Source organism: Rana temporaria, chromosome 10 (assembly GCF_905171775.1).
Source record: "Rana temporaria chromosome 10, aRanTem1.1, whole genome shotgun sequence".
In the NCBI taxonomy this organism is placed as follows: domain Eukaryota; kingdom Metazoa; phylum Chordata; class Amphibia; order Anura; family Ranidae; genus Rana; species Rana temporaria.
The window spans coordinates 130,046,140-130,058,517 of record NC_053498.1 but is presented as its reverse complement, the minus strand read 5'-3'; the positions used below and the strand labels follow the sequence as shown (position 1 = coordinate 130,058,517).

Here is a 12,378-nt window from a genome sequence, read left to right as displayed (position 1 = left end):
AACAAGTGGGGGCATAAAACGAGATGGGGGTGAGCCGTGACTGACATGTTACGCGTGCCAGACGCTTTGTCAAAGTCTGCATTTGTGGCATCTCTCACTCTGCATTCACTATGGTCACTCTGCATTCACTATAGTCACTCTGCATTCGCTATGGTCACTCTGCATTCACTATGGGCAATGGTCACTCTGCATTCACTATGGTCACTCTGCATTCACTATGGGCAATGGTCACTCTGCATTTACTATTGGCAATGGTCACTCTGCATGTACTATGGGCAATGGTCACTCTGCATGTACTATGGGCAATGGTCACTCTGCATTTACTATGGGCAATGGTCACTCTGCATGTACTATGGGCAATGGTCACTCTGCATGTACTATGGGCAATGGTCAGACCGCATTCCATGGGCACTGGAAAATATTTTACTACAGTATTTGGTTCAGAATCTTTTTTTTCTAGATTTTCCTCCTTTAAAATTGGGTGCATCTTATATGCCGGAGCGTCTTATACGGTGAAAAATACGGTAACTCCTACTACTCACTACACCCCTAATGCCACCTTCCTACTGTCCAATCATTTTAACCTATAACTTCCTAGCAACAGCCTGGACTGCAAACTCAGTCATGTAGGCCCTCCTCTTAATGCTGGGCATAAAGTTCCAGGCCTGTTCTGATCAAGAAAATATAGTAAAATGTAAAATGAGAGATACAAAGTATTTTTTCCAAATTTTGAATATATTTGCAAGAAATTGGGTATCTGAATGTTGAAAGGTATTCTAAGTAAAGCTGGGCCAAGGACAACGCATCCACAGACAACGTAAATAACAAGTTTGTTGTTTCAGGCCTTTTCTACTACAACTTTAGGACAGTAAGAGCATCACAAGAGTAATGGTTGTCTTTGTTGTTACAGAAGGGCAGACAGAAGGTGAGATTGGTGTAAATAATATAAATTTTCACAAAAGGGCAGAGAGAAGATGAGGACAGCGTGCGCTGTAGAATTTACTGTGCCTATAAGCCAGGATTCAGAGATCAGCAGAGCACAAATAATTTTGTTCATATCGATGTGGTGAAAGAGGGTTCAGCATATGATGTTTTATCAATCATAAGCCATGGTGGCAAGTATAAAGCACTCAGTTCCCCCACACAGCCAGACAATGAACATACTGTACAGTTTGAGTAAGGAAGGACAGATTCACTCCAGTATAAGGAGACCAGTGTGGGCTTATGTGCATGCAAATACTTCTGCTCATGCCTCTGTATGTAGCACTCACCCCCGAAGGAGCCGCTGGATAGTTTGGGATTGGCGTATTAAGTTACCCTCCTTCTTTTAGTCTAGGGGTGACACTTGTGAGTGTAGGTACAGAGCGAGTGTCCAGACACCAAGCTAGTTTTCAATGCTTTATTCCAAGGCCCAACATGGCCAACATCAACATGGCACACTATAAAGAAAGGTTGATGAGCATAGAGAGAACTTTAGTATCAGGCCCTGGATATGAAGGAGAGCAAGCCTGCTCTCTGCAATAATTTAGCTCAACTCGTCGCCACTCCAACTAGAGTGGTTAAAGTGCCTCCGGACAGGCGGTTGTCACAGGCCTGGCAGCCAGAGCACCACTTGCAAATCACTGGGAGGAACAGACCTCTGCCACAGGCCCGACTCAAGGCCTCTGCCACAGGCTTAGAAATTTTGGATATGAAGGATTGAATGGAGCTAATCCTCCCAGTTAGTTTAAATAAGGGTCACCAATTGACAGCTTTAGTGTACCTGCCATGCAACGTGCTGACCGGATCCCCGATGGTTCGTCTAGGCCTCCTGGACAACCTCTATCTCTAGGTTCTCCCCGAGCCGTTCCCCCACCGTGCAGCTCTCAGCTTAGGATCCTCTCAATGAAGGTCTGGGACCCAGCAAGTCGCTGGGGCCCCTCTCAATGTCAAGGTGAAGCTCTGCATGGTGCGCAACTTCGGTCAAGTAGACCACGGTGGCGGGGCCCATGGATGCGCGTACCCTGAAGGTGGATACCGCACCTGGAACTCGGGCCCCGCACAGAACAGAACATGGCGGTTGCCACAGATATACCCCCCTCCAGCATGCCCAAAGAGGGAAACACTTTTCTGATTGGCTGCTGGGGAAGGTGGGTCTGTCAGGACCCCTCTAGCGCCAACTGTCACCCAGGGGTGGTAACGCACCCCTGGAGCGCAGACTGACCCACAGGACAGTTCTGAATTGACAACAGCCCAAATTTCAATAGATTGTGAATGGAAGTAAACTAACTCTCCCATTCCCATTAACTTTAGCGTAGTGCCCATACTGAAAGTAAGGGGGCGCTACATGTAGATTAGGGAACTGCAGGATCTGCATTAGCAAGCAGCCACTGGTATTGGTGCCTAGCGGCTTATATAGACTGGAGCACTTCAAAAAGAAGTTGCTGAGTGGTATTCTTTAGTTTGTTTCTGTTTATCTGTGACCTGAACTGCTGATTGTGTTTTTCTGTCTATAACCCAGTTTGCCTAACTGCCTCTCGCCTTTTTACTCTCTATTATGAATTTGTCTTGCCTTAAAGACTATGCCTACTACCTTCTGTCTTGTAGCAGGTTTGCCCAACTCTTACAGACTTCAGCTTGTTTCCTGAACTCTGTTTTTGCTTTCTGATTTGGTACTAAGCTGCTAAGACTGTTCCTGACCTCCGTTTACTCCCTGACCTGCCTTTGTTTCCAGATCTGCTTCTCCACTGTCTGATCGTGTTCACACTTGGCAAGGATATCAACCTAGTTCCTGTAACCTGCTCAGGTACCACACGGCTCCTGTACTTGAATCCTGTTCTGTGATCTTCAGTCTTCTGCTCCATACATCTGAAAACAACACAGATCCAGTGCTACCTGCAACTCCAGGACATGCGCTACTGAGTGCCCTCACATTCTTTGTCACCATCTAAGGGAGTATTGGGCAGGAGGCATAAGAGGACCCCCTTCAAATAAGATTTCTTATTTTGACTGCTGATGCAGATACTGGCCAGGAACTCTAATCCAGCAATCAGCTTCCCTGCACAGCCCTGATGAAAAGGGAATTCCTTTGACCCCCAAAATGTGTTGGCTGTCTTTTAAACCCAATAAATTCATTTGGACTCTTATTTTTTGGTCTGGCTCTCCTTCCATATATGCACAGTAGGGTAGCCTTGTCTGTTGTGAGCAGCCTAACCTAAGCCAATGGGCTCTTTCAATGTTTCTTGCCCTCTCACTACCTTGTTTAAACTCATGTTAATGTTCCGGAACCTCTTGGATGCCATTTTATTTTAGGGTTTATTGCTGGTCAGACTAGATGACTCACCCTGGTTCTGGAGGTTTGGAGAAATTTCTGGAAGTTGGAGGGAGGAGGCCAGGAGGGTTGATCTGCATACTTAGGGGAGCTTATCCAATCCCCAGGCAGTGGGCCTGGCATGGAATCTGAGCCAGCCATTAAATATGAATGAGTAATGCTGGCAGGAGAGGCGGGTGGAAGATGAAGATAGAGTGCTGAGGAGACTGTTGGTGGCCCTAGAGGGGAACCCCGTTGACAGGGAGGGAGGCTCTGCCTTGGGCTAGGGAGCATAGGAAGATCCTGACAGAGGTGCAGTTTTAAATAAATCTTAAATAAGAAGTAGCAGGAACAAGGACTGCCACATGTAGCAAACCTTTCTGGAAAACAGCGCTGTGCTTAATCTTTCCTTTGCCCTGGGAGATCTTCAGAACAGCTGGGTAGGCTGGTGAAGAAGCAGCCAGGTGGGCTGGTAGTTCCTGCAGTCGCTAAAATTTGGATCAGTGTCTACAGAGGAGTGGGAGGTACTCCTGGATGTTGCTTACTACACAAAGTACTACTTTTTAAGGGACTGAAAGCTCCTAGCCCTTAAGGGGCTTTTGCATTTCTCATCTTAAGAGATTGTCAGTGTCCAGAAAAAAGGACATAGGGAGGAAGTTGTCCCTGGTTTTTGTTCTTTGATTCAAGTTGGGCATTCCATTTATCCCTTCACCCATCCAAGTTGTTACCCCTAATAAAACAAAAAAAAAACAAGGGACTGACTTTTGTGTCTGGATGCAAGCAGAATGCGTGTTGCTTGGATGTGCAGGAGTGGGAGAGCCAGTTGCCAGCAGCTCCTGTGGGGGTAAGTGCTACATTAGGTAATATGTTCACTTTATTGTAGAAACATTAAAGTGGTTGTTAAGCCACTCTAACATCTATATACTATTTGTGCTGTCCTATAATGCTGTGTGCCCCTATGTGTGTCATTTATTAAAAAAATTAAGTATATACGGTACCTAATTTCAGAGCATCTCCCGGCACTAACGTGGCTGGCTAATTTTTGGTGAGATACAGCTGATTGATCATTATGCAGTCACTCACATTCACCTTACGCATGGACACAGACAAACAAACAGCTATTTTTTTCAGAATAACAAACAGTAGGGATCTGCAACAAAGTTTGTTAAAATCCCTGCACTGTACTCATCCAAACTTGCTCATCCATGTCTTTATGGACCTTGCTTTGTGCACTGGTCCAAATCATTTGGTGGAGGGGGGATTATGTTGTGGGGTTGTTTTTCAGGGGTTAGGCTTGGCCCCTTAGTTCCAGTGAAGGGAACTCTTAAGGCGTCAGCATACCAAGACATTTTGGACAATTTCATGCTCCCAACTTTGTGGGAACAGTTTGGGGGATGGCCCCTTCCTGTTCCAACATGACTGCACACCAGTGCACAAAGCAAGGTTCATAAAGACATGGATGAGCGAGTTTGGGGTGGAGGAACTTGACTGGCCTGCACAGAGTCCTAGCCTCACCCCAATAGAACACCTTTGGAATAAATTAGAATGAAGACTGTGAGCCAACCTTACTCGTCCAACATCAGTGTCTGACTTCACAAATGCGAACTGGGAAGAATGGTCAAACATTCCCATAGACACACTCCTAAACCTTCCCAGAAGTTGAAGCTGTTATAGCTGAAAAGGGAGGTCCAACTCAATATTGAACCCTATGAACTAAGACTGGGATGCCATTAAAGTTCATGTGCGTGTAAAGGCAGACATCCCAATACTTTTGGTATTATAGTGTATTTTTTAAGTCACATATAGTATGAATAGTCATTAACTTTTATTGTCAGTACAATATTTAATGATTTTACTTTTTTACTCCTTTTCTAAGAGTGTATATAAAAAGGTTTAAGAGAGGTTCAATAACAGAGTACATTAAAAAGACCAGTTTGTCATGTACCATTTCGTGTCTAGACCTGCGCCTAAAGTACATAAATCCAATCAAACAGTAAAAAAAAATTATATTTATTAAATGAGAAGTATAGATGAAAAAGGCGTTCCTTCTCCCAGAAAATGAATGAGCTTTTTTAACTGTTGAGATGATCTATACACAAGACGGCGCAGTTAGGATGAATGAGCCTCAAGCAACATAGCTGCTGAAAAAAAATATATATCTATCTCATTGACAAACATGTCTCGTCTGGAGAGTTGAAGCAATGGTAGAACAAGACGTGAGAGACGTGTGTATTACAGCTTTAGATCTGCAAATTGCCCATGTTTCTATTATATGCCTTAATTCAAACTGCTCAATTCATAGTGATAATATCTAACAAAGGCTGCCATATGACATTATAGCAATTATACGCCAAGACAGCTAATATACATCACTCTGTTCCACCCAACAGTAAAACACAATATAACTAAGCCATGCAGCCACAGAGGGAGATCATTGTGTGTTCTGAAAGGAAATCAAACAACATAATGGAAACAGTAGATGTCACATAAAATATTTCCAAAAATATGAAATTGGCAAAACCTTGGAGTGTGAAGTATTGGACCTAATTTGTATGTAATGATTATAAGAAAATGTCCATCCGATTCCAAAGTGATAATCTTGATACAAAAAGAAGGTTTGTAATTCCCACTTCATAGAAAAGTCAATCAGGAGAAACTCTGATGCCTTGGTAGGTGTGATTTCAGATTATATTATTTGATTGTAAAAGATAATTAAATCAATTGCAGTTTGAATATATTGCTTTAGGTAAGTATAAAATTCATAAAATTCAAGTTTACATGGAAAGTGTGTTTGGCCGGAACACAGCCCATTTATCATTTATGGACTAGGCTAACTGTATGGCTAGAACTAGCCAGAATCCCCAGCTGCTGTTTGTAAGCAGCTATAGAACCAGGGCTCAAGTCCTGCGGGAACGCGTGGGAACGGAGTTCCTGCACTTTTTTCACAGCAGGAACTCAGTTCCCTTTGAGGGACTAGAGCAGCCAAGCCAATCCTTCACTAAGCGGCGATGCCCAGCTCGAGTCACTGTCAGGGGCAGGCGAACCTTTGTAATCCTTTATGTTACTGGCTGCTTCCTGTATATGGATTCATCGGGTAGTGTGCGGGTATTCCGTCACTTCCTCGATGCCGCAATGTCTCCTGGGAGCTTTTGTCATTGTTCCCAGGAGACATTGCGGAGGTCTGCCGCGAGTTATCGCGGGATTTAGAAAGAACTTGCTTCTTTCTAAATCCAGTGAAGCGGCCAGTAACATAAAGGATTACGAAGGTACAGTGGATCGAAAAAAAAAAAACATGCGGTTTAGTAATTATGCATATGAGCGTATCATTTTTTTTTTTTTGGTGGGGGAGTGGATCTTGGGTGGGAGTTCCCACACTTTTTTTCCCAGGACTTGACGCCTATATAGAACCCAAGAAACCTCATCAACCAAACTGCTGTTGTCTACATTAGAGCAGCACCCATAGGCGTGCGCACTGGGTGTGCCAGGTGTGCCCAGGCACACCCTAATCACCCTGTGTTGCACAGATTCCCTCTGCTGCTTGGCTGAAGAAAAAAGGGACTTGGGAATCTCTGTCCTCAGCCCCTTTCTCTGTCTGAAAAGTGAGATATCAGGGGTCTGTTTAGGCCCCTGATATCTCACCAAAGCCCACCAATGGTGCCCCTAAAAAACTGTAAAAGAAAATAATAAAAAATTATTGTAAAAAAATATTGCAAAAAATAATAAAGAAAAAAATTGTAAAAATTAATAATAAAAAAATAATACAAATAAACTACTGACAACAGTCCCTGCCCACTGACACCATCAACTGTTCTACTGACACTGTCAATTGCCCTACTGCCCTATATCTATCTATCTATCTATCTATCTATCTATCTATCTATCTATCTGAATAGATAGATATACTGCAGATAGATAGATATATAGCATGTGTGTTTGAGCTTTGGGGTGCACACCCTAATGTAATAGGCTGCACACACCTATGGCAGCACCGAAAATATTCTGTCGTTTAGTATCATCGGTTGGCAGGTCACCATGACAGGTCATGGTGATTAATGATGGACCTACATCGCTGAACAACGTGATTGGTGATTTCATCAGGGAACGTTATTATTTTTGGCAATAAAGGGCATTTTCTTTTGTGGAAGTCTTTTATTACATCTTTTTGAAATGGGTAAGAGACACTAATGTACTAATGTGGTCTGGTGTTATTCAGGAAGGGAGGGCACATACTCACTGCCCTCAGTTTCCTGGGCACACAATCTGCATGCCTGGTTAGAATTTTATGGGGAATTCCATGCCATTGTTTTTTTTTTTTTATATATGTACTGCCCTTTAAAAAAACAAAACGGAAAAAGCCTTTAATAGTAAATAATCATGAGTTTGAATTTTATTATATTTAGAATTACAGAACACTTAAAAATTACCTTCTACATAAAGGTTTAAGAAATCCTAAATATACATTATGACAGATTTAATACATTTCATTAGAGATAATAATCAAGCCCGGTCACATCACAATTAAGCCTGGTAAAGAACACATTTCAATAGTTACCTAATTGATGCTTAAAAAAATAATAAATGAGATTTAGTCAGAATAAAATGCAAGAAAAGTTCATATATTCTCAAAGTAAATAGGAAGAAAACAAAAGCTGGCAAAAGTTGTCAAAAAGAGCGAATAAAGCAAGCATGCCAAATCTCCCATTTTCTAAATAGGCAAATGCAATTTGAAGCCAAGGTAGGGCATTAAAGAGACCCTGTCATCAAACCACGCATTTTAACATAAATTATTCTCATTCCAGAGATGGAGTGGGCAAGGATAGCGGAGACCCTGCTAGGGAACTGGCATTTTCTGCAGTAGTTGAGTCTTCTAGCAGGTTCAAAGGCACATGTGAATAAAATAATTTATTGTAAAAAAAAAAAACAAGTAAGCAAGAATTAAAAAAATCCTGAAGACCGTAGCTGCTAAGACATACTCCTGGCTGGGGAGAAGAAACCTAAAGAAAGCCGCAATAAGGTCCATTAGAACGCTTGGGTCCAGGTATTACTGTATTAACTGTGTAATAACTTGGCATGGACTAGAAAGATACCAGTATCCATAATTCAAGAAGTATTGTTTTATTAGAATAAAAAGTCATAACCTTTGAATAACAGGTGTGCAAACAATGGTGTCAGATGTTAATAACAATCCTCCCTGGCTAGGATCTGATTACTTTTCCGCAGTTGAAGAAATTCGAGATGAGTCTCAGCACTTACAAGCTCCAGCATTGATATATGACAGCTGGACTAGGCAGGGGAGTCTGAGGGCTGATAGTGGGCCAATGTGTGGAAGTGCCATACACAATGCTGGGGAAGAAACGGCCATCAAAGGCTGTGAGAGGTCTCCCCATGGAGACAACGTGTGGAAGCTGGAGTCTAGCGATGATGTCACTTGCTGTGCCAGCGAAAGCCAAGTAGAGTTGATAGTATGGGTCCTGTCGCTATGACGACATGTTAACGCTCCTGTGCCATGACGTCATCTCTAGACACCGCTTCCACGTGTTCTCTCCATGGGGAGACCTGTCACAGCCTCTGAATGAATGAATGAATGAATGAATGAATGAAAAACTTATAAAGCGCGGCGCATGCGAACTGAATCGCCTCTGATGGTTTCTCCTTCCCCAGGATTGTGTATGGCACTTCCATACAAGTTGGAGCATATACTGTATATCAGTGGTCATCAACCCTGTCCTCAGGGCCCACTAACAGGCCAGGTTTTATGTATTACCTTGGGGAGATGCAGGCTAAAATACTGCAATCACTGAGCAGCAAATTATATCACCTGTGATGTATTTCAGATATCTTGCAAACCTGGCCTGCTAGTGGGACCTGAGGACAGGGTTGATGACCACTGCTGTATAGCAATAGATAAATTAAGGGCAGGTTTGCCTGAAGGGATTCCACTACTCCTTAAAGAAAGGCACAGGAACATATTAGACTCCCAATAGGAGCACAAAGCCTACTAAAGCCTGCTTATATATTGTTTTAAGTGACAATCAGAGCTCCCATTAAGATCTGTGTTTATCCTCCCCAAACTTGAGCTGTATGTTGCTTTGTGTTATTGAAAAAAATCTAATGCTTTGCCACCGAGACAGGGTAAGTGCCAGGAAGACGGGGGCACACTGGCAGCATTTGAAGGACACAGTGGCTGTGTTTGATGACACAGTGACACAGCTATTACATAGCATACAGGGATATGCAATGTAATATTGACATATAATCACACACATAGAATGGACTTGATGGATTTGTGTCTTTTTCTGATGGACTTGTGACCTCACCAACTATGTATCTATATGTAACCACCAACCATTTTTCCTTTCAGTGACACCACCAACTCAGGGATGTTTTTTTATTCCAGTCACACCTCCAACATTTTTTAATTTCAGGGACACCGCTGATGCAGAAAAAAAAAATATTTTCAGTGACACCACCAACCCAGGATTTATTTTTTCCTTTTGCCACTGTTAGTCCCATAATTGCTCACAAATTTTTTGCTGGTATTATTTCATTGCATGCAACAAACATTACACACATTTTGACACTCGCCATTATTGGCGTTGTCCCCTTCTCCACCAACGGGTGGGCGGGGGAATTTCTGATGGGCGGCGGGGGGGATGCACAGTTTCCCATCTTTGCCTTGGGCACTGATTGACCTTGTCCCAGCACTTTGAACAAAGGGCCAGATTCTCAAAGAGATACGACGGTGTATCTCCTGATACACCGTCGTATCTCTGAGTTAGGCCGGTCATATCTATGCGACTGATTCATAGAATCAGTTACGTATGGATATGCCTAAGATCCGACAGGTGTAACTGTGTTACAACGTCGGATCTTAACTGCAATTTAAAAATGGCGGCTTGGGGCGTTCTCGCTGATTTACGCCGAGAATATGTAAATCAGCGAGATACGCCAATTCACGAACGTAGTGTTTTTACGACGTTTAAGTCAGTGTTTTCCCGGCGCATAGTTACCCCTGCTTCTATGAGGCGCAGCCAATGTTAAGTATGGCCGTCGTTCCCGCAACAAAATTTGAATTGTTTACGTTGTTTCCGTAAGTCGTTTGCGAATACAGATGGACGTCATTTACGTAAGCGTCGAAACCAATGACGTTGTTGCGATGTAATTTGGAGCAATGCGCGCTGGGAAAATTTCCGGACGGCGCATGCGCTATTCGATCGGCGCAGGGACGCACCTGATTTGAATAGTACACTCCCCCTAAAGATCCGCTGATCTACTTGAATCTGGCCCAAAGACTTTGGGCCAGATTCAAATAGATCAGCGGATCTTTAGATCTGCGTAATCTATCTGATTTAATTTCCGCCGCCGCAAGTTTAGAGGCAAGTGGGTAATTCACAGAAAAAAACTTACCTCCAAACTTGCGGCGGCGGATCGTAATTCCTCCGGTGGAATTCAAATTCCGCGGCTAGGGGGTGTGTACAGGAGATACACCGTCGTATCTCTTTGAGAATCTGGCCCAATACCTTTATCACCTTAGTCACCTTAGTCACCTTAATATCACCTTGATATCACCTTAGTCGTTTGATACAATAAAGACAATCAGTGTCTTGTTTTTTGACAAAATATCTTTTTGATTCCTAATTTAACTTTTTTGTTTCTAAGGGTGTAGATAAATGGGTTTAATAATGGTGCAATCACGGTATACATCAGCGCGACAATGGCATCTTGTGATGAGTCATAATTAGACTTGGGTCTAAAATACACAATTATTCCAGGGCCGTAAAATATTGCAATCACTATCAAGTGAGAGGTGCAGGTTGAAAATGCTTTCTTCCTCCCGGAACCTAAATTACCTTGTAGAATTATTGAGATGATTTGTATGTAGGAGAGCATTATCAATATAAATGAGCCAATCATGATACAACCAGCAGCGGTAAATGTTGTCAACTCATTGATCCAGGTGTCCTGACATGACAGTTTAAGCAATGATGGGATTTCACAGAAAAAATGGTTAATCTGATTTGATCTGCAAAAAGGTAAAGAAAATGTAAGAACTGTGTGTAATACTGCATTGATTGCCCCAATGGACCATGACCCAATGACGTGCTTAACACAAGCTCCTTTATTCATAATAACTGTATATAACAGGGGTCGACAAATGGCATTGTATCGATCGAATGCCATGACAGCCAGCATATAGCACTCAGTTCCTGCCAGAAGTAGGAAACAATACACTTGGATGACACAACCATAAAAAGAAATGGCTTTATGGTCTGACAAGAAGTTGGACAACATATTGGGGGTAGTAGATGTCACATAAAATATTTCCAAAAATGAGAAATTGGCCAGGAAAAAGTACATCGGGGTGTGCAGATTGGCAATTAAATTATATGTTAGGATAATACATACATTTCCAGCCACTGTTACGACATACATGAGCAAGAAAAGTGGAAAGAGCAAAGGTTGAACTTCCTTTAACATGGAAAATCCAAGAAGGATGAATTCTGTTACCATAGTGTTATTTGCAGTCATTTTCTATTTCTGAAAAAAAACAAAAGTAATGATTGATAACTTTTCTTCCTATAGCATTCTGTTTGGAAAATGGGTCAGTAAAATGCTTTACAGCAGTTTCACAAAATCGAGTTTTCTATATCAAAAGGATTTCTCAGCCCTTTTGGTACAAAGTTAAACATTTTGGGCCAGATTCAGAAAGAATGGCATAACTTTCGGCGGGCGTAGCGCATCTCATATACGCTACGCCGCCGTAACTTAGGCGAGTACCGTATTCAGAAAGAACTTGCGCCCTAAGTTACGGCGGCGTAGCGTAAATGGGCCGGCGTAAGCCCGCCTAATTCAAATTATCAAGGCAGTGGGCGTGTTGTATTACAGCCGTGACATCATGTAAATGAGGGGCCGAACGAACGGCGCATGCACCGTCCGTGGACGTATCCCAGTGCGCATGCTCAAAATCACGTCGGCTAGAATGCCCAAGATACGTCGAACACTGCCTACGACGTAAACGTAACTTACGCACAGCCCTATTCACGTACGACTTACGTAAACGATGTAAATTTCCGACGTCCATACCTTAA

The 12,378-nt window shown here is 42.7% G+C and overlaps 1 protein-coding gene across 1 annotated transcript; it reads right to left on the bottom strand.

Annotated features, from left to right (window-relative positions):
- Positions 1–10,885: 10,885 nt before the first annotated feature.
- On the bottom strand, positions 10,886–11,818 carry LOC120915867 (olfactory receptor 5V1-like). Its single transcript, XM_040326678.1, has one exon. It carries the CDS (start codon positions 11,816–11,818, stop codon positions 10,886–10,888), a length of 933 nt encoding a protein of 310 aa, XP_040182612.1.
- Between the last annotated feature and the right edge of the window lie 560 nt (positions 11,819–12,378).